Source organism: Pipra filicauda, unplaced genomic scaffold, assembly GCF_003945595.2.
Source record: "Pipra filicauda isolate LSUMZ 115617 unplaced genomic scaffold, ASM394559v2 scaffold4_size7858003_pilon, whole genome shotgun sequence".
Classification (NCBI taxonomy): domain Eukaryota; kingdom Metazoa; phylum Chordata; class Aves; order Passeriformes; family Pipridae; genus Pipra; species Pipra filicauda.
In genome coordinates, this window is record NW_024104643.1 from 4,143,719 (window position 1) to 4,164,769 (window position 21,051).

General features: G+C 39.8%; 2 protein-coding genes across 7 annotated transcripts in view; one reads left to right on the forward strand and one right to left on the reverse strand.

The window, feature by feature from the left end:
* Positions 1-1,676, reverse strand: part of TET1 (tet methylcytosine dioxygenase 1) — a 96,451-nt gene extending 94,775 nt beyond the window's left edge. For 3 of the 6 annotated variants that reach the window (XM_039386697.1, XM_039386704.1, XM_039386696.1), the window contains exons 1-2: positions 1,014-1,676; positions 799-905 (exon numbers count right to left, since the gene is read on the reverse strand). The gene's annotated coding sequence lies outside the window, so the exon portion shown is untranslated. The remainder of the gene's footprint in view (positions 1-798; positions 906-1,013) is intronic. The other 3 variants (XM_039386700.1, XM_039386698.1, XM_039386699.1) reach the window with 3 other exon arrangements.
* Positions 1,677-1,948: 272 nt separating this feature from the next.
* DNA2 (DNA replication helicase/nuclease 2) lies at positions 1,949-20,659 on the forward strand. The gene is made up of 21 exons (XM_027750566.2): positions 1,949-2,071; positions 2,877-3,056; positions 4,089-4,272; positions 5,548-5,693; positions 6,801-6,926; positions 7,787-8,006; positions 9,146-9,263; positions 9,560-9,725; positions 10,907-11,101; positions 11,687-11,917; positions 12,375-12,491; positions 12,596-12,705; positions 13,200-13,309; positions 13,806-14,030; positions 14,562-14,755; positions 14,860-14,949; positions 15,043-15,235; positions 18,056-18,145; positions 18,757-18,939; positions 19,058-19,204; positions 19,785-20,659. The coding sequence occupies exons 1-21, from the start codon at positions 2,061-2,063 to the stop codon at positions 19,839-19,841; spliced, it is 3,093 nt and encodes a 1,030-aa protein (XP_027606367.1). The 5' UTR covers positions 1,949-2,060; the 3' UTR covers positions 19,842-20,659.
* The last annotated feature ends 392 nt before the right edge of the window (positions 20,660-21,051 follow it).

Below are 21,051 nucleotides of genomic sequence, written 5' to 3' on the forward strand. Positions count from 1 at the left end.
ACTGTTAAGGATGATCAGACTTTTACATCTTAATTTCACTAAAAGGGATATATTTAAGGAATGTGTGGTAAGTTAAGCAGTTCTTAGGCAGAATAAAGCAGAATCCAAAATATTTACACTTAAGAGGAAAAGAACAAAAAAAAGTGTCCCCTAATTGAGTTAGATATTGAATGTGAAAATAGTGGATGGAACTGTCCTGCATTTTCTGGATTAGTTTTTCAAAATAAAACTTAAAAGTGTATGAATAACTTTAAATTTGAAAGTTTTAATATTAATTCCTGAATTTACGCAGTTAAACTTGGAGAATGCTGATGTATCTTAAAGCCGTAAGCATTTTTCTCAACCACTGATGTCAGAAAGAATTAAAAGAGCCATAGTCTGAACACTTCTGTGCAACTTTTGGTGCCAAAGTAACATTTGGTATTTTTTCTGGATTTTGCAGACTCTCCATAGAGATTCACCAGACTGCTTGAATTTTAGATAACTTCAAAAAGATATTTAAAGCGTGTTTTGTGCTTTACAAACGTACGCTAGAAAAGAAATATCTTAGAATATGAGAGATGTATAGGCAACATGAGAGACTACAGAACACAGGATTAGCAAGTGTACACAGCATTTATGTAATCTCTCAGTAGCACACCAAATTATGTGAATAGTATTGACACATAACTATTAAATTACAAGTACGCTTATCTTAGAGGTTCTGCAACGGAAGGCAATATTAATATAGCTTACTGCATATATTTCAGGACTATCCCAAATAAAACTAAAGGAAGGTTAAATTAAGAATGTTCTCACCTTTTAAAATTCATGTATTTGAATTTGATCCTTCTGTTGGGGTGTCCAACCATGGGCCAAAACTATCATCTTTACAGCAGAGGCTCATGTTGTTTCCCAGTGTTTGTCTACATTAGAGATAAAAAACCAAATTCTTAATACCTCATTTCCTGATATTGGGCTGGTAATCTTGATATTTACCAGTGATACCGATGTACTAAGAATAGATTTAATACCTGCGCCCTTCAATCTTTGCTAGAAGTGATGGTCTCATTTCCAGAATGCTTTGCTGAAGTAGTGGTTTTATGGCCAAAAAAAAATGCAAAGAAAGGAAACCTACATATCTGAAACTTCAGTACCAGTTTAGAAAGCCTCTGCTGAGTAGCGCCAACTGTAACAACACGTCTTTATGAGGGAAAAAGTTTGACTTTCGGGCTGAGATTGGTCCGTAAGTGAATTGGGAGCAGAAGGTATGTCGAGTATTACCTCATACCACCGGACCCGTAACAGAAGCAGGGGCGGGGAGGGGACAGCCCTTGACGAAGTTGAAATAAACGCCGGGCACGGCCGAGAACGATGTGGTTGTCCCTCACAGCCCCCCATAGCCCTCATAAACGCTCACTGCCCCCCATAGTTCTCACAGCTTCCCACAGCCCCTCAAAGCCCTCATAAACACTCACAGCCTCCCCCCCCCGAGCCCTCAAACGCTCACAGCCCTCCATAGCTCTCACACTCTCCCACAGCCCCTCATAGACGTTCACAGCCCCCCATAGCTCTCATAGCCTCTCACAGTTTCCCACAGCCCCTCATAAATGCTCACAGCCCCCCGTAGCTCTCACACTCTCCCACAGCCCCTCATAGACGTTCACAGTCCCCCACAGCCCCTCATAGCTCTCCTAGCCTCTCACAGTCTCCCACAGCCCCCCATAGCTCTCACAGTCCCCCCACACCCCCTCATGGGCGCTCCCCGCCCTCAGCACCGCTCGCGCCCCCTCGCGGCGCAGGCCCCGCCCTTCTCCCCCCTCCCTCCCGGTGGCGCGAGGAGCCGCGCGCCGCTCCGCGCCTTCGGCCCGCGCGCGCGGCGACCGCCGTCCCGCCGCCTCCCATTGGCCCGCGCTACCCGCGCTGGGCGGGGCCCGCGCCGCTGCCGTGGGGGCCTGAGGGGCCGTGTGAGGGGACTGAGGGGTCGTGTGAGGGAGCCGCGGGGCTGAGGTGCGCTGTGAGGGAGCCGTGTGAGCCGCGGGACGAGGCAAGCCGAGCCGAGCGCCTCACGGGACCTGCCCATGGCCGAGAGGTAGCAGCCGAGCGCGGGGAAGAGCAGCTGGGCGGAGACGACCCGTAGCGCGGGGAGTTCGAACTTTGGAAACGCTCCCGGCTCCGCGCGCGGGAAGGCGGGATGGGGGTCCTGAGGGCCGCAGCGGCCTTCCTCGGGCATGGGGGAGAGGTGGGGAGCCCTCGGGACCGCCGGGGGTAAGCGGGGAAGGGAACCCGACTCTGCCGAGCGGGTGAGGAGTGTTTGCGCCGGGCAGGGCGGGCGGCGGGGCCGCTGGAGCTCCGGCGGGCACAGCTCCGTGCCAGGAGAGCGGCCCTGCTGCTCTGTCTCAGGCTTTGGCTATTGGAAAACTGAGCCTCGAATATCAGTTTTCTAATCAACTTCAAGTTAATGGGTAAAAAAGATTACTGCTCCGTGTTTGAGGTACTTGGGTGACCGGGAGTTCGTGTGTGCAGGGAGATAGAAGCTTTCTCACAAGCGCAGGGTTTGCAGTGCAGTTGTAATTAACTTTCAAGTGAATATGAATACGTGGACACCAAAATGAAGCACTTGCAATAAATAGCCCCTTACTTAGTATTTATGTCTCCTTCCTTACGTCTCCTATGTCCAAATGCTTGTTTTTCATCCCTGTCACCTAAAAAGAACGTGAAAACACCACCAGAGAGCTTTCCTGTGCTTTACCTGCGTAGAACTGCAAAACCACACTAAATATGTATTAAAATTGAAGGGGATTAAAGTTGGGTTTATATTTGAAGCTTTTCCTTGCTTTGTATATAGGCTGGCTGTTTTCAGGTAGTGTTCTGTCTCTCAATGAGCCGTTCTTCAGTTTTCAGAAGAAAGTGGCTGACTGCCCCGACACGATACTGAGGAAGGGGCTGAACAACAGATACCGTGTGCTGGAAGTCAGCCTGATACAGAGAAATGGAAGTGACCCTGAGAAACACTTGAGAATTACAGCATCTCACTCGCTAGAAGATACAGAGCTGTGCATTCTTAGGAATGGCTGGTAATTCATTATGTAGATGTCTGAAAAGAGAATGAAGTACTGGATTATTAAGTAAATTTTCTTTGTGTTGCCTTTGAGAGCAGTCTTACTTAGAAATGATACAAAATCCTGAAGCAACCTTTATTTAATGTAACATTATCAGTATGTCAGTGTAATGGATATTCATCTCGAGAGAACTGATGTCAGGTAACTTGTGTTGAGTGGGTATTGCTACCTTACAGTTTTAATTTGCCTTTGTACTGACAAACAGCAAGGCATTAAACTCTAGGCAGGCTATTTTGTTTGACTGTTTTGCATTAATTAGAAGTGTATATTTATATGTACAAATATACAAGTATATTTGTACATATAGATGTACAAAGCCACATCTGTAAAACATGAGGGCTTTCTGCAGCCTGTTAAAATCACCTTAGCTTGAGCCCCACTGCAAAAGTTGTTTTCATGTAAGGATAAGATTCTAATTTACAACTAATTGTGTTGCATGGTGTGTTACAGGAGAAAAGACTGGATAGTATTTTGAAACACATGGGGGTGCATGTGCTATTTGGCATTGCTTTTCATTTTCTGTCCAAGACTGAAAGGTGGGAGAAAAGTATAAGACATTATTTCTTCAAGGAAAAAATATCTAAGATCTTGAACCCTGAAATTTCCAGATCATTCCAAATATTTTTAGATTTTGCTGAGTTTCTGAAACAAATAGAATTGTTCAGTAGGAAGGTAGAACTCATGTAATGCAAAAGCAGTAAAACATAACAATGCTGAAATAGTTCAACACATCAGTCTGGAATGACTTGAAGTCAACAGGATTTCCCTACTTACAGGCTGTCCTGATGCATGATCTAGTATTCAAAATGATGGGTTTTGTCAGTAAAAATGCCTTTATTCACTTTCAGGATTTATTTAAGTCAACTTCTTAAAAAAAGAGTCCCAATAACCTCCTGTTTCAAAGAACTGCGTCTGCCACGTTAATGTGTAGTTACTGATACGTTGTGTCCGTACTGCCACTGACTGTTCCAATGTATTCCATGGCAGGGAGTCTGTTCCCGTTGTTCCAGGGGACATCATTCATTTGGAAGGGGAGTGTAGCTCCGGCACGTGGGTCATCGGTGAGCAGCGTGGGTACCTGGTTCTGTACCCAGACCTGCTGCTCTCTGGCACTACGGTATCAAACAGCATCCGCTGTGTGAGAAGGGCAGTGCTGAGCGAACGGTTCAGGGTAAGAGTGAGTTCCAGACTGTCAGGCCTCTAATGAGTTACTGCTCTGTTGAGACTGGTGGGTTCACTCAGTGTTCATTCTGGCTGTGATGCTGTACTGCAAAATGTCCAACACAGAATAATTTGGGATGGAAACTGTCTCTGGTTGAAATTCTTGGTGTTTTTTGAGAATTGCAGCTGAAATAATCCAGTATTTTTAACACAGTTACTGGGCTAAAGAAGTGGTCTTTCCACTTAAAATTCTGATAACTTCCTTGATAATCTCTTGCCACATTTTGTGTGGGTATAAATCCTTTGTGAAGGATCTGCCCCTCATTCATATGAAAACATTACCACTCTTGGCCAAGAGCCTCTGAAAAATAAGAGTCTGAATCCAGCTGCTGGACCACTGAAAGAGGTTTCTTGTGGTAGTATCCTTGCTGATATGTGGATGGCAGAGAAGCAACAGCTGCCAGTCTCAGCTGATGAAAACTTCCAGACAGGATAGGAATATAAATCCCGATGAGTAAGAGAATTGTAATGGAGTGGTAAACTCCCAGCCTGGCTGGGAGTCTGTGACTGAAACAAGAAAATTAAGTACAGGGAATTAAGACTAGGAAATGGTGTCAGCCCCTTATTAGAGGAGTGATGGGAATAGAATAATTGTTTGGGACAATGCACTGACAATCCCTGACACTGGGATAACACCATCCACATTGTGAGTGCAATCCACAAGTGACTGGTCTGTAAGAGATCCTGTAATATCACAGTGAATAAACTTCCAGTTGTTTGGTGGTGACTCACACAGAGGTCGTTTTGCTACCACTTTCAGTTCTTGTGACTCTACAGAGCCCAGCCCTGCTGATGGGTTTCTGAGCCATTTTGGAGATACTTGGAATGGTTCTCCTGTGAGTTGGTAACACACAGGAAACTGCTTTGTGCAAAAAATATGTGTAAGATTGTAAAGGTAAGTATTTGCATTAGGAAATACTACTGTTTCTCAAAATTCATTTTAATCTGTGCCTTTGTTTCTCACCTATCAATCACATGGGGATTATATCCTAACGTTATCAGGGTTGGGATAAACATGAGAGCTAAAGCAATAGGAGAGACTCGTTTCAATTTGGCTGCTTTCACAGTTGGGTTTGACTGGACAGTAATTAGTGAGGTGAAAGCTGTCATGATCTTGCAATTAAATAAGTGCAGTCCATGATCTGCAGCAAAAAAACCCAGAAACTTTACTATAAAGTTGGTATGAAGTGGCATAAATCTTGATGTGTTGTAACATCTGTTGCAGGGCTCAGAGTCTGGTTCGCGCCAAATGCTCGTTGGTACAATTCTTCATGACATTTTCCAGCAATCTGTAACAAATAACTTGACACAAGAAAAAGTACTAGAACTAGCAAATAAAATCGTGTATGGACAAAAGTATCTCAAAGAAATGTAAGTAGCATTACAAGTGTCTTTTATGTTTGGAAGACAGGGCAGGAACACTTTAAGTTACACTTTAGAAAATGTAGCACTGTTGTCTGGAGAGTATTGTGCCAAATGACTTTGCTTGATGGAAATGGGGTACCTTTTAGTAAGATAATTCCCCATTTAATAATGTAATTTTGTTTGACTTCCCTGCTGAGCTACTTCTGTGGATCCAAACTGTGCTTCTGGAGTAACTATGTGTATGTGGGGGTTTATTCCTTCAGGACAAGCAGGTTGCAGTGTTTGTGCCTGTAACATTAGATTTCCAGGCTGATTTAAATGTGACAAACATAATTCATTATTATGCTCAGGAGATGAACTAGAAATTTGTGACTGACCAAGCATTTAATGTCTGAGGTTTTCATATTCTTTATCAGGTTACTTAAAGGCTCAGTTGCTAGAAGACATTTCACTTATTTTCTCAACAAAGCTGATAGAAATGCTAGCCAAATAAATAGTCTTAATATTTCCATCAGAAAATGGTAAGATGGCTGTCAGTTTTAGCATTTTACTGCAGACTTCATTAAAATCTAATTCTACTCACGTAAAAAATAAAAATCATTATATTTAGACTGTTAAAAATTGCCTGTTGGGCAATGTCAGTACCTTTTAGCCCCAGATGAGTTGGAAGTTAAAACTGTAGAAAGAAGATTTATTACTCTAGTTCTGTTATGAAGGTAATATTTTGAATTGTGACTCCTAAGATTACTTAAAGGCCTTTGTCACCCTGGGCCTCCATGAAACTGTTAATTTGCAATTCCTTTTTGCATATGCAGGCCACTGTTTGTTGGGATTGGAAAGTAATTGCTTGAGGCTGCTGGCTGTGGTCATTTACACTTGTATGAACCTTTTTGTGCAAAACCCACTTGTATTTCTCTGTTGCTGTAGAATAATGAGGTATTTTCCAGTGAATGCCAGCTTAACTAAGATGTCATTATCTACAATTTTTAGATGCTTATTAAAACTTGACAGTTACTGTCATTAATCTTGTAGATATTCAAGACAAAATCTCTCTAGTACCAGCAGCAAATCTCATATTTCTTTCTCCTTAATGTGTGTGGTTTTATTTTTCAGGTATCACTTAAATCTGAAACAAGCAGAAATAATGCAGGAGGTGGAAGAATATTTGCCATCATTTTTTAAATGGGCAGAAGACTTCATGCACAATCCAGTGAACCAAAATGAAATGCAACTAAAACTGTAAGAAGCCAGGAGTTGAAAGTTAAAACCATTCTATATTGTGTACCTTCTTTAGTTCACTTTTGATTTTCAGAACAGTGCTTTTCCTGCACATTTGTTCAGTGATTTGTAGCTAATTCATGGCCTCACTGCCAGTGTGGCTGATCTAGAGCTACATATTTAGCTGCCATAGTGAGTACTGGGACAAGACATGAAGCCTGAGGGTGAACTGACATAAAAATCTTACTGATCTTAAAATCCTTGTGAACAGTCTGGTACAAACTAGAGATTTTAGTAATTAGAAAAGCAAGGATATTTGAACTGCTGATTTGAAAGCTAGCATTTACTGTAAATATGTGCAACACTGCAAATCAGAATGTGAAACTAGTAATCAAATGGAATTTTTGACTGATTCAACAGTTTTTCAGTGAAATAGTGATTTAACTCAACTGCTGCTGAGCTCCTCTTGTCTATAGCTTCTTGCTGTTAATTGTAATAACCACAGGGTGTTAAAGTTTCAGTGAAATGGCAGGTCTAGGTAAAATCTGTATGCTGCTGTCCTGTGTATATCATTAATTTTTTTTTGTTTTTGAGTGTGGTTGTTGACAAAAGACCAAAGACAATTACAAGCAGTTTAAGAGTCTCATTTAAAGTTTGAAATTCAGGTGAACAGCAAAACTACACTTAGTTTCTGATGTGACACTTCGTCTGTTAATAGGAAGAGAGTTTGAGTGAAACTTGATTCATTTTATTTCTAAAGTTAGTTCCTAAAGAGAACCTATAATGCAAAAAATTTACATATTTAATTGCAACACATTTGAATGTTTAAATGTTAAGAATTAAGCAAAATTGTTAACTTCTGGCTTAATTTTTCTTCCTAGGTCAAATGGTGAAAAAACAGAAGTTGTATCTTCTAAGATAGAGATTGTAGATATCTTGGACATCGAAGAGAATATCTGGTCTCCCAGGTTTGGGTTGAAGGGGAAGATTGATGTTACAGCCAGGGTGAAAATCCATTGCCAGTCTGGAGTGCAGTCTCGGGTAATGCCATTGGAGCTCAAGTCTGGCAAGGAATCTAACTCCATAGAGCACAGGAGTCAGGTACAAACACCCATTGTCCAGTTTCACTGTCAGAGACTGGGGATACTTTCTTGTTTGATTAGATGAACTATTTTGTCTTATGAATGTGACCATTTTTTGGTATACTCTAAATTCAGGGATGGTTGATCCTGGCATGCCCAAAGCTCCTGGTATAAAATGGAAGTGAACTGAGGAGTAAGAAGTACATACATTTACCACTTTCAAACACATTTTTGGTTTTTATCCTGAAATATGTGTTCTTTAGTCTCTTCTTGCTGCATTCAAATATTAGGTTGAGGCAAACTGCTTCAGGAATTAGTGTTGTGCATATTTCCAGATAGCTGGCCTGATCTAGAGGCAGTAGTCTTGTTATTAACTTCTGAAGTTGCCTTTTAATTTCAATCCTTGGTCAGGTTCTTACTGCTTATGGCTTCTAGAATACTTGTGACAATAACGAGTGTTTAGCCATATAAATTATGGAAGAGCTGAATACTGTTTGGAATGTATTTTGGTTTTAATACTGTGCTGGTTTTGCCTGGAGTAGAGATAAATTCCTTCACTAGAGATAGTATGGGCTGTCTTTTGGATTTGTGCTGAGCACAGGTTTATTGATAATGGAGATGTTTTTGTTATTGCTGAGCAGAGCACACAGTCCCAAGGCCTTTCCTGCTCCCTGTCCTGCCACACTGGGGAGGAGTCTGGGGCTGATGGGAAGTTTGGAGGGGACACAGCAGGGACAGGGGATCCCAGCTGACCAAAGGGACATTCCAGACCATAGAGCTGATCACCATGCTCGTGCTCGGTGTATGATGGGGGGGAAGGAAGGGGGAAGCTTGAGGGGATGTGTTTGGAGTGATGGCGTTTGTCTGCCCAAGTCACCGTTACATGGGATGGGGCTCTGCTCTCCTGGAAGTGGCTGAACTCCCGCTGCCCATGGGAAGTGGGAATGATTTCCTTGTTTTGCTTTGGTTGTGTGCATGGCTTTTGCTTTTCCTGTTAGACTGTCTTTATCTCATGAGTTTTCCAGCTTTTCCCTTTCCGATTCCCTCCCCGATCCCACTGGTGGGGCAGTGGGTGAGCAGCCATGTGGTACTTGGCTTTAAACTTGGGGTTAAACCACGACAAACATATTGCAGTAAGTTTCTCTCAAATGTTTGCAGGTTATTCTGTACACACTGTTGAATTTAGAGCGGAGAGCAGATCCTGAAGCTGGATTTCTTCTTTATCTCAAAACTGGTACAATGTATCCTGTTTCTGGAGCCCGTCTGGACAGAAGAGGTAAAGTTGTTCCCCTTCCCTGGAAACCAGAATTATCTTATCTATTGCTAAAACCTCTCATGTTGCCTGCAAGGTTTCCTTTTACCAAAATAGCTGTACGTAGGGATGCATCATGTTATAACATCACTACTTCCAATAAGCTTATGTTAAAAACTCTACTATTTTATTAATATAGCAGAGGGATTTGTTATGTGAATAATCACTTCTTAGCTGACTAAAAAGTTGATGGCTAATTACTTTTGAGTTAGAAACTGTTGCAAACAAAAACATCAGCTTAGTTGGTTCTTTTCTGACAGAATTAATGAAGTTGAGAAACCACGTGGCCTTCTACTTAACGCACAGTACCTACAAATCTGCTGTGGGAAGGCAGCATTCACAGCTTGCTGCTTTGCCTCCTGTGATTGATGACAGTCAAGCCTGTAAATATTGCTCTCAAATGCACAATTGCTACCTATACAGCAGGTAAAAAAAAAAAAAGTCTGACTAATGTTTCTAAATAAGTTTGAATAATCATAGCTTTTGATACAGTGGCTTCATTTTTGGGGTTGACAGCTTCTTATTTCTTTACTGGGGACTCTTGCACCCCAAAAGAATCTTTCACAGACTCCCTTGCAACTTTTGTAATGCAGGGTCTGATCTCCCAGAGACTTAATGTATTTGCTCAGGTACACTTTCTGCAAGAGAAAATCTGAGGTAAGTCTCAACAAAATACTTGATGACAATAACAGATCTGTTATATATAAGTTAATAATATTTAAAATTTTAAAAAGCTATATTCTTGCAACTCTTTGAAAGAGGAGGTCTTTTAGGCCTGGATTCTGGCTGGATAACAACTCTTTCACTTTGACTCTGTAGAAGATTGTTTCCCTGTAGGATATCACACAAGTAATGATGCATTGATATTACTCTGCTAAAGTGTTGTTGCATTGCCTGTTAAAGAGAAGTAATGAGCAGATATTTGCTAAATTTTCACGTAAAGTTTTAGTCTTTATGCTGCACAAAACCAGAACCATCTCTTATACTGAAGAGGTCAAATGAGATATGTTAGAACAGGAGAGCCTTTGGTGTGATCTTGTGTAACCAGAACACCTGATTATTTTTAAAATTGTAGGGGTAAAATTGTATGTGGAGGGAGCCAGCTTTGTGGGCATCCATGATATGTCTTTGTAAAGTAGGTTATGTAAAGTGCAATATGACTTCTAATACTCAGTTGTTACAGCACCAAGATTGTTTCTAACTGGGTAGCTATTCACTGGTGAACTAACTTTTTGCTATTTGATTGTATTTTGTATGTGTGATTAGGTATAATATCTGGTGTTTAGTTGTGAGATAAATTGACCTGTCTGTGTATTGAGTATTACATTCAACTATGTAAATGTATACAGTACTATCTTTGAAATGCCTTTAATTGGTCTTTGATTAATTTATGTTCCTTGATAATTCAAAATCATAGAGATGATGTAAGGTTACTAATAGAAGATTACTCACATGAACAAAGGATACAGATTCAGCTTGACTTCAGTGATGATAGATTAATCTATCTGGTATGTTACAGTATATATTTAGATTGTCATTATGTACATATGGACGTGCAAGCAAATAGATGCAGGTTGATTCTTTCCTGTGCTTGGTTGTATTCCTAGAGCTGTAGAGCAGAAGATGGCTAGTGTGTCCTTTCCTCCTGCTCTGGCACCTGTTATCGACAGAGAGACCCAGCACCTGAAACCCTCCCACCTGGAGTATTTCAGCCTGTGGTACCTGATGTTAACCCTGGAGCTGCAAAGTGGGGAGGGTAAAAAGGGATATAAAAATATATGGATGATACCTTCTTTGGAAAGGTGAGGTGTAATTTCTAACCTGATGCAAATGATGGTTCCTCCTGAAAGTGAGACATTGCCCACTGGTGTTTTCACTGCCAGCAAAGCTAGATGTTTTCTAGTGCTGTTAGAAGCACTCAAATATGCTACTTGCACAGGTGGATTTTTTGAGACGTGACCTAATGGAGACATTAACCTAATGAATTTACTGGTTTTGTGTTTGCACTATGGTGTTTGTTTGGTGGTTGTTGTTAAGTCACACATGGGAAGCAGCAAATTGCAACCTCAGCCTTAAGAAGCACAAGTGTAATTCTATTTGTGTCTCTGTGGGCTGAGGCTGGTGCTGACTGATCCCAGTCCACGGTGCTGTTTCTGAAGGTTTACTTGGCACAATGACAATTTGTCAAGTGCCTGATTAGTCTTCCCAGTTCTGACTGTGTTTGGGTTGTTATTTACTGCTTTGGGAATTTTTTTTTTGTTTTTTTGGTTTTGGTGGTTGGTTGTAGGTGATATTTTTTTTTTTACTTGTGTGAGTTTTTTTTTTAATATTTCTCTTCCCGAGAAGTTATTAATATTAAAATATATTTCTTTTTCTCATATATTCAGAGAGAAGGCTGGAGATTGTGTTGGAAACTTGATCAGAGTGGAGGAAGTACGTGAGATTTCCGAGGGACAGTACCTACATTTTTTTCAACGCAGAAGTGGTGCCATACCTGGAACAAACCTGTTGGTTGGTGATCGAGTGGTTGTGAGTGGAGAGGAAAAGGGTTTACTTGGTTTGGCTACTGGCTATGTTAGAGAAGTCAGTGGAACAAAAGTCTCCTGTTTGTTGGGCAGGTAATAGGACAAAAAGAAAAATACCTGTTTGAAAACACTGTGGTCCTCGCTTCAGGAGGGGCACTTCTAAGTGTCCAAAAACCTGTGACTTGTTCTAACTCTTCTTGCTGGGCTTGGGGCACCCTTCAGAAATTCTCTTCTCTTGATGGAAAATGTCAGTACTTGGTCAATGGATATGCCTGTTGATTTAACACAAAAACATGTTTAAACTCCATTTATTCACATCTCCAACATGAGACAGTCATATGGATACAGTAATATCCATAACTTTCATTATTCAGTCTATATTGCATTAAATTGGGCTGTGAGCATGTTTTACTTAGATCAGCTAATAGTGTATCTTTATTAGCTAATGTTTCACTCTGGGATCTCTGGAAGATACCATTGAACAAGTCTTTCATCATGAACACACTGCTGGTGAACAGAATTATTTTATCCATGTTATGTCATCCCTCAGGAATTTGTCAAAGCTCCCCAAGAACACCGTATTTAGGTTGGATCATGAAGAGGGAGATTTTGGTATAGGAGTCCCTTTTGAAAATCTTTCTAAATTGATGAAAGATTCTCCGGTCAGGTATGAAAAACCAAATTAATTTTACACTTTCAATCTTTTCACATAAAGTTTCTTAACTGGTAACTCTTCTTGCAACTCTTGTTTTGTTTTGCTTTTATCCACAGTGAAAGGCTCCGCAACTTGATAATTGACTTCCAGAAACCACGTTTCATTCAGCACTTGAGCTCTGTCCTTCCTCCAGAGGCAAAGGAAACTGTTGCAAATATTTTAAAGGGTACAAAGTGACTTTCTACTCCTCTGTTTAGTAGTCTCTATAGCCAAAGTGTTTATCATGCTGAATATAAGTGATTTTTCCTCCTTTGGGGCCCAGTGGTAGTTTTCTGCTTATTAAACCAAGTTCTCGTCTTGCATGTCTTCCATCTAGCTGAAGACTAATTTAGTCCCAGGAAGACCTGATCAAACACAACTGCCCATACACAATATATGGAGGTGGTCATTTAGGATATTAGAAAAAAAAAGTCACAAAAAGGTCTAAAAATAAAAATGCCTTCAGTTCCTTATTTCTAGGATTGTAGTGCAGACCCTTTACTATTTATCTTGTGTATCATGTTTAATGTCATATCTTCATTAGAACCTGCAGACTTTGCTCAGTTCTTGTCTTTATTAAGGGCTTTAGCAGAAGAGGAAATTATAGTTTTGCTTTAACTTTAGTAATTGTTACAATTATGATGAAGTGTACTAATTTAGTTTTGATTTTTCTCCTCAAAGGTCTAAATAAGCCTCAGAAACAGGCAATGAAACAAGTGCTACTTTCAAAAGACTACACACTTATTGTGGGTATGCCTGGAACAGGAAAAACAACTACAATATGTGCTCTAGTAAGATCATGTACCTTGATTTTAATTTTCTTTTTGAGATTTAGAGGACAGCATTAAACAAACTGTATAGTGTCCAAAAATTAGCTGTCATGACTGAAATTATATAGATACTGTTAGATTAAAAGAAGAAAATACACTTCTTTTTACTTAAAAACCTATATTTGGTAGAACTAAAACTGTATTTTGTGGTGTGGGATTGTCTCTTGCCTGTGTAGGAGTATGTGTGGGAGGGAGGAGATTGAAGTGTGATATTTAATCACTTCTGTGATGCTTTAGTGTTAAAATTTAGTGTTAAAATTCTTTGGCTCCAGATATCAGCAAGTCCTCAAATCCTGAGCGACAGCTCAAAAAAGGGACTCCTTGGGAAGCCAGCAAATTGAACTCATTATTGGCTCTCTCCAGAACCTCTTGTGCTTTTTGCCTTGTCAAACATGGGACTGCCTATTCTCGTAGAGAACTAATAACTTTTCTTTCCCTTCCCTTTGCCACTCATTAGGTGAGAATTCTTTCTGCTTGTGGCTTCAGTGTTCTTCTGACTAGTTTTACACACACGGCTGTGGACAACATCCTGCTCAAGTTGGCCAAATTCAAAGTTGGTTTTCTGCGCCTAGGGCGAGCTCAGAAGGTCCATCCAGATATTCAGAAATATACAGAAGAAGAAATTTGCAGGTCCAAATCAATTAAATCTGTAACAGACTTGGAAGAGGTCTATAATAGTCAGGTGAGAAAAGTGGGTTTTGCTGCAAATTATTAAAGATAATCACGTCAGGATTTTATGTTCGGATGCTGCAGAGGAGAACTCATCCCAAGGGTGAGAACTGCTGTAAGAAATCTGGGCTGGAAAAGATACTCAATCTCTGCATGGCTTCAATTTGTTTATAGCTGATAATGACCAGCATAGACAATGCTTCTCAACTTTCAGCCTGTTAATGTCCACACAAAGTAACTTTTCATTGTAAGTAATAAGTCCCAAACACCCCAGTGCTTTTCTCTGAGATCTTGTTACACGAGTCACTTCAGCACCCTCCATGAATTGTACAGGCAGAGAGCTTGGCATGTCTTTGAACACATGGCAGGAACGGGTTATTTGCTACAGTCTGCTCTGAAGCTGGCTTGTTTGTCACTTGCAATTGATGCAAGAAGATGTCAAGCTGTTTAGTTTAAGGGGAAATATTTTTTGTTTTAACCTGGAAAACATAGTAGTAAAGGATATAAAATGTACCTTATCCTTAGAGTGTGTCTCAATTTTCAGCCAGTGGTGGCAACGTCTTGCATGGGAGTAAATCACCCTATCTTTGTTCAGAAGCAATTTGATTTCTGTATAGTTGATGAAGCTTCCCAAATAAGCCAGCTCATCTGCCTGGGCCCACTGTTCTGCTCCAAAAGGTTTGTGCTGGTGGGGGATCATCAGCAGCTGCCTCCACTTGTGCTGAATGCAGAAGCAAGGTAAGATAAAATGCTGCTGGACAGTGACTAGTAATGAATTCTGGGAAGGCTCTTGCAGTGTTCTGACTGATACACTTTTGGGTTTTGTGTTTGTGTTGTAACAGAGATCTTGGCATGAGTGAAAGCTTATTTAAAAGGCTGGAACAAAACCAGAATGCTGTTGTCCAATTAACTGTGCAATACAGAATGAATAGGTAATTTAAACTTTTATTTATTACGCTGTGTTTCTAATGTGGGATTGAAAGGGCAAGATTTTTATCCCTTTTCTTGTTTTTTTAAATCTTTAGTAAGATTATGTCACTGAGTAACATGTTAGTGTATGAAGGCAAACTGGAATGTGGCTCAGAGAAGGTGTCAAATGCCACTGTTAACTTGCCCAACCTAAAAAAATTGAAACTGGACCTTGTGGATGCTTCAAAAACGTGGCTGAAAGAAGTACTTGATCCAGACACACCTGTGTGTTTTCTGAACACAGAGAAGGTAAAGTTCATTATGTTCTTTCAGCATTGTATTTTAATGCAAGTTCTCAACACAGTCAACATGTAAAACTTGATACAGCTTAGGTAGGGTAAAATAGGGAACTTCAGAGGATGATTTTCTGGTTCCATGGAAAATGTGCAGCACACACAAATGGTGGTGGTGTAGCTGATCAGCTGCTGCTGGAACCATCACATCTGGGAACAGCTGAAATGTTTAATTCAGGTAATATTTCAGAAAATATGGAAAGTACTGTAGACTTTGTTCTCATGTCCAGTGTAGCTCAAAGTGTGTAGCCAGTGGCAGGAATAGCTATAATTCTCCATGGAATTTTGGAGACTTTCTATATGCTGAAGTGTAAGGGAGGAGTAAGTTGGTTTAGACATGCCCTTTCATGAGGACACCAATTTTTGCTGGAAAATTAAAACTCAAGAGTAGATAAAAATTCTGCAAAGAAGCTGACTAGGAACAATGAGGAGGAATTTAAATACATGTAGAAAAAGATTAATAAATTAGTACATATTTGTGGTCTCTAGTACTTGTCACTATAGTTGGTGATTGAATTATGAAGATTTGAGTCTTCCTTCCTTCCTTAGCAGGTTTTCTGTTGATTCCTATTAATACTGTGTTTTGCCAATAATTGAATCAGCTGATGATCTTTTGTGCTGACTCTGGGTAAAACTCTCCAACCTCCCTGTGCTGTCTACAACATTCTACAGGATTCCTATATTTTTTTATGACAATTCTATTAGAATCTCTTCAATGACCTAAAAAGAAACAGTGTTGACTTTGATGACTTAGAGAAATTTCTAAAAATGCCTAAACTAAACAGGGACAGGAATGCCTCCCTAGCTGCAGTCCCTTTCCCAGGAAAGCAGACAGTTGGTCCCAGGAAAGAGAGTTTTTAAGAGGAAACTGATTGGTACACTGTTCATCTGGTAGTCATAGAGAAATTGGTAATGGGGAAGCCAGAGTTTCTGTTCCATTTTGAATTTTTTTTTTTCCTAGAAAGCCCATCTTGAGTGTAAGACAGCTGTTCTGTTTGTAGGAACAGGGGGAAAGTTTCTCTTTCCAAAATATTCTTGGGTTTGTTCAGACATGGGGCTATAATATCATTTCTCCTTTTGGACTTGGTGTCAAAACTCCATGTGTTGGGGTGGTCATGGTGAGGGGGGAGAAATGGAAAAGCCCCCTCTGAATACAAGACCAAACAAAACCAGTATTTCCTTGACTTTATAGTGGTTTTTTTCCCCCTGTGTATTTTTAATATAACCAAGAAAAGCTTATGAAGAAATATACTGGGGGGGATACAAACAGGGAGAAAGGAAAGCAAAAAACACCATGATACCAGCAGGAAGCTTCCATTTATTATGCTTGCTTTTTTAAAAAACTAAAAAAACCCTTTATTGTTTACTGTGTAATAATGCAAAGTGTTTGTGACAGTAATGGGAAATCTATTTGTTTCTTTTCTGCCAAGCCCTGTGTCCATCTGCGCTTCTGACAGCTTGGGCCTGGAGACTGAGAAATTACATCCTTGATTTAGGGCAAGTTTCCTGAGAAATTCTAGGCCAAAGTTGGTTTTATCGGGGGTTCTGTTCACTTTGTGAACATGAGAAATACAAATGTAAGCATGTGTTATCATAAGCATGACCTGGCTTTTAGAACTTCTTTCCTTCAAATAGTTTTTGTGTAGTTTTTGGCTACATTAATGCTACTGTGGAGAGAAACCAGCTGTTCAGTAAAACAGGGCTTTTCTGCTTGGAGAAAACTTTGAGCACGTGGAGTTTGGAGGCTTCTTAGATGTGACATTTTCAGAATACTGAGTTCCAAAAAAAAAAGGTAAAACCAGTTGTAGTACAACTCTGAGAGTGCTGCTTTAAGGTACACTACACCACCTCCCATTTTCAGTGGCAATGCTGTCCTCAAAATTGAGAAGGGAAACAGAACATGATGAACATGTTAAAAGTGGCATCCAAGAAAACATGGCTTATGTCAGTATAAAATAGTGGAATGGTTATGGTAGAAAATGGCGGGAAATGAGTAAAAGTAGCAAATGGAATTTGGAGCTGGAAAGCAGTTTAGTGTCTGTTCAATTTTATACTCTTTGCAAATAAAGAGGTCTGCTTGACCCCAGTTTACTGGATGGACACCATCAGTTCTTGCTGTTGACAATTCAGCTTTAGAGAAGGCATGAGCTGAGCAAGGAGAATAAATTGCAGAACTGTGATACCACAATGACAAGAGTTGACATTCTGAGCTTGTTCTTGGCTTCTTGGCCTCATTCGTTCATACGAGGTGTAGGAAAAGGGAGTTAATAGTTAAGAAATGGTGAATTCAGTGAATGCTCTCTTAAAAGATCAGGAGTTCAAGACCACCATTTCGGATAGTTCTTGCTTTAGTTTTAAATGTAGGCTTTCACACATGTAAAAAACTGGGGAAAAGTCACTGTAAATATTGCTGTATGGAGAGCATTAAAAGAAAAATCCCATGTAAAATGTAATTTTCTCTCTTACCCTGTAAGTCTTTTGATTTATAATGTGTGAGGTGTAAAGTCAGAGCATTAAGGTTTGGCAGTTTCTTAAGATGCAAACTCATTCTAGAAACTCATTTCAGCAGTTTGTTCCAACTTGTTTTGCAAATCCAGCATTCTTTAGTTACTTTACAGTACAGGCTCTTCTGATTTGTAAAATTTAGCACTTAGCCTTATTTTTTAAGTTAAAACTATTAGTATAAACCCACATATGATATGATGAGTAAGGGATCAGAATACAGTACACTGTCATAGCCTGCAAAAGTAATTCTGTCCTGTTTATATTTTTAAAGGTCCCAGCACCAGAACATGCAGAAAAAGGTGGCGTAAGTAATGTGACAGAAGCTAAAATAGTGCTCTTTCTCACATCCTTATTTATTAAGGTAACTCTCACTTCAGTGAATTGTTTGGAGGGGCAGCTTTATAACTAATGATTCTTACATTGCTATAGTAATGGCACCTCCTATGTTTTGGGTTATTCTTTGAGGGATAATCTTAAGGATAAATCGAGGGTTGTCTGCATGTCAGTACAGTGAGGAGCCTGAGCTCTGCATTCCCTTCCCTGTGCCTTGCCTGGCTGGATTTAGGATGTAAATAAATCAGCTGGATGCCAAATTCTTTTAAGAGATGAGCACTTCTTTGGGAGGGATGGGAGAGGATTTGCCTTTCTTCCTTATTTCATCCAGTAATACAGACTAGGAGTTCTCAGAGTTCACCTCACAGTTTGACAAAGAAAGAAAAATGAGGCTTTCCTGGGTATCTGTCTTTGTGCTAAGTTAGGACAAAGCTTGGGATCTTGCAGTAACTCAGGTTTTCTGTTTTCTTTAGTAATACCAGTCACACCTATAGTTCCATTGATGACTTAGTGTAGACACAATATCTTGCAGCACTGTTTAAAAAAAAATAAAGAAATCCTTGAGGGTTTTGTGATGGCGATGAGTTTCCCAAGCCAACTGCAGTGACAGCTTTTTTCTTCTGTTCCTGCTCCATTCAGGCTGGCTGCAAGCCTTCAGACATTGGCATCATATCACCCTACAGACACCAGTTAAAAACAATCACTGATTTGATGGCAAAACTGAAGGAGAACAGAGTGGAAGTCAACACGGTCGACAAATACCAAGGAAGAGACAAAAGTATCATAATCGTGTCTTTTGTTAGGAACAGCAATGATGAAAATGTAAGTTGGTCATACTACCTTTGTGCCAGTCAATTGTAGCAGTCAGATGCCTTTTGAAAACGAGTGTTTTATCTACATTAAATAGGACAAATAAAAGCAAGTTCCATTTATCTGACAGCTTGGCAACCTCCTGAAGGACTGGCGGCGCCTGAATGTTGCCATCACGAGAGCCAAGCACAAGCTGGTCATGGTGGGCTGTGTTCCATCCCTGAGCTGCTATCCTCCCCTGGAGAAGCTCCTCTGCCACCTGCAGTCCCACGCAATGATATCCTTTTTCTGCACCCAGGTTTGGGAAAGGGGAAAGGTAAGATTGACTTACTGAGTTTTGAGGTAAGGATGGGAAGATCTTGGATTATTTAGCTTGTGTTTTTAACAGTGATTTGCCACACAGCACAAAATGTGCTAATTAAACTTGCCAGAAGTATACTCGAGATGAAGAAATAGAAAAAAGTCCATGCTGATTTGCAAATCAACTTCGATGTAATTTTTTAATTTTGAAGCCTGAATTTCTGAGTTTTGATGCTCTTGCATTCTTTTCCGTGACCATCCTAGTTTCTTGGCATCTTAGTGTGATTGCTTTCTTCAGAAGTACCATGCATTTCAACACTATCCACATGCCTCGTGGATAGTCTTGCTGGAAAGGAAAATAGGTTCACTTTCAGGTGACTTGTTCATTTTTCATTTCTCTCTGGCATTGTACTGAGTAAGCTTTAGCTATGGCTTTTTCCATCTCCTATTTAAACGGGAAATAACCTTGTTAGCTTCTTTCTTTGCAAACCCCAATACATATTCAAACAGATTTGGGGAATGTGATATGTTGTCATAATGCTTCCTTAACTTGCTACATCTTCAATCTTCCAGCCGGGGCTCATGAAAGTATCCACAAGTGTAACATCTTATGAGCGTGAAGAAGGGAAGTTTTACAGCCATTTGTATCTTTTCTTTTGCTTTGGTTCTAAAGACTTGAAAATACAGTTTACATACAGTGATTCCATTTACTGGAATTCCCAATTAAGGTGCTGGGTTGTGCTGTTTGGAACAAAAATAGGAAAAACGTCTTTGTCATCATCAAAGCCTCACATTCTTCTTTAAACTCTACTCCTGTTTTTTAAAATACCAAAGTGTTTTATATTTATATACATAATGTAATTAATCTCTCTCACGAAGATCCCTTGATGACTTTTCTAATCACTTGATTTTGCACACATCAGGGAGAAATGGAATGCTGATTGACTTAATTCCCTGCTGTTAACTGTGTTCAGCAGATCAGTCTGAAGTGAAATGCTTCCTAGTAAAACTCTGTTTTCAGTTTGTCTGATCTGTAGTCTTCAAAACAAAACTTTCCCAAGACAGAGAGCCAGAGCTGCAGCTTGCTGACTGAGAAGTTTACATGCTCAGGTTCTATTTTTTTACAGATATGAATATTCATATTGGATATGATAATAGCAAACACTGTTTACTTGAGACATCTGTAGTCTTTATGCTACCTCATATTCTAGACTAAAGAGACTGAAAAGTTTCTTTCCGAGATTGCTGTTGGAAACATCAATTTTCTTGATTCTTCAGAATCATTAGTATTTGTTTTCTCTGGGATCAGTGTCAAGTAGCTGTGTGCATACAGATGCAGACAAACTTCTTAAATGTGGGCATTTTCACTCTCTTACACTGCTCCCTGACTTTTCATAATGCTTGAAATAATAAAAGTTTGCTGTTTGCTTCATTACAGTTGTTTAAACTTTGTTAATACTGTGCTTTATATAATACAAATATTTTTAACAGTTGAATATCATTTTAGTATCTGACAGGATATCCTCCTTTTTCTGGTGAAAATACACGTTGCATCAACTGTGTCTGTGCTCTGTGACTTCCATAAGATGGAAAAAATACAGTAAAATACACTGTTCATTATAGTAGCAATTTCAGAACAACATATACTGGTTTAGAAGAGTTTTTCTTTCTATATTTAGAATCTACATGTACAAAACACTAAGACTTAGCTAATCTATTTTCTTATACCGAGTTCTACTTATCCAGGAAATGGTCCGCATGCTACTAAAAGGTTTATAAACAAATTCGAGCACAAGAACATTTCCTTATCTACTTATAAAATGC

Coding starts and splice junctions, on each gene's coding strand:
- DNA2 (XM_027750566.2), top strand. Junction 3,057..4,088: donor TGCATTCTTAGGAATGGCTG/GTAATTCATTAT, acceptor ATTCCATGGCAG/GGAGTCTGTTCCCGTTGTTC. Junction 14,950..15,042: donor GTGCAATACAGAATGAATAG/GTAATTTAAACT, acceptor TTAAATCTTTAG/TAAGATTATGTCACTGAGTA.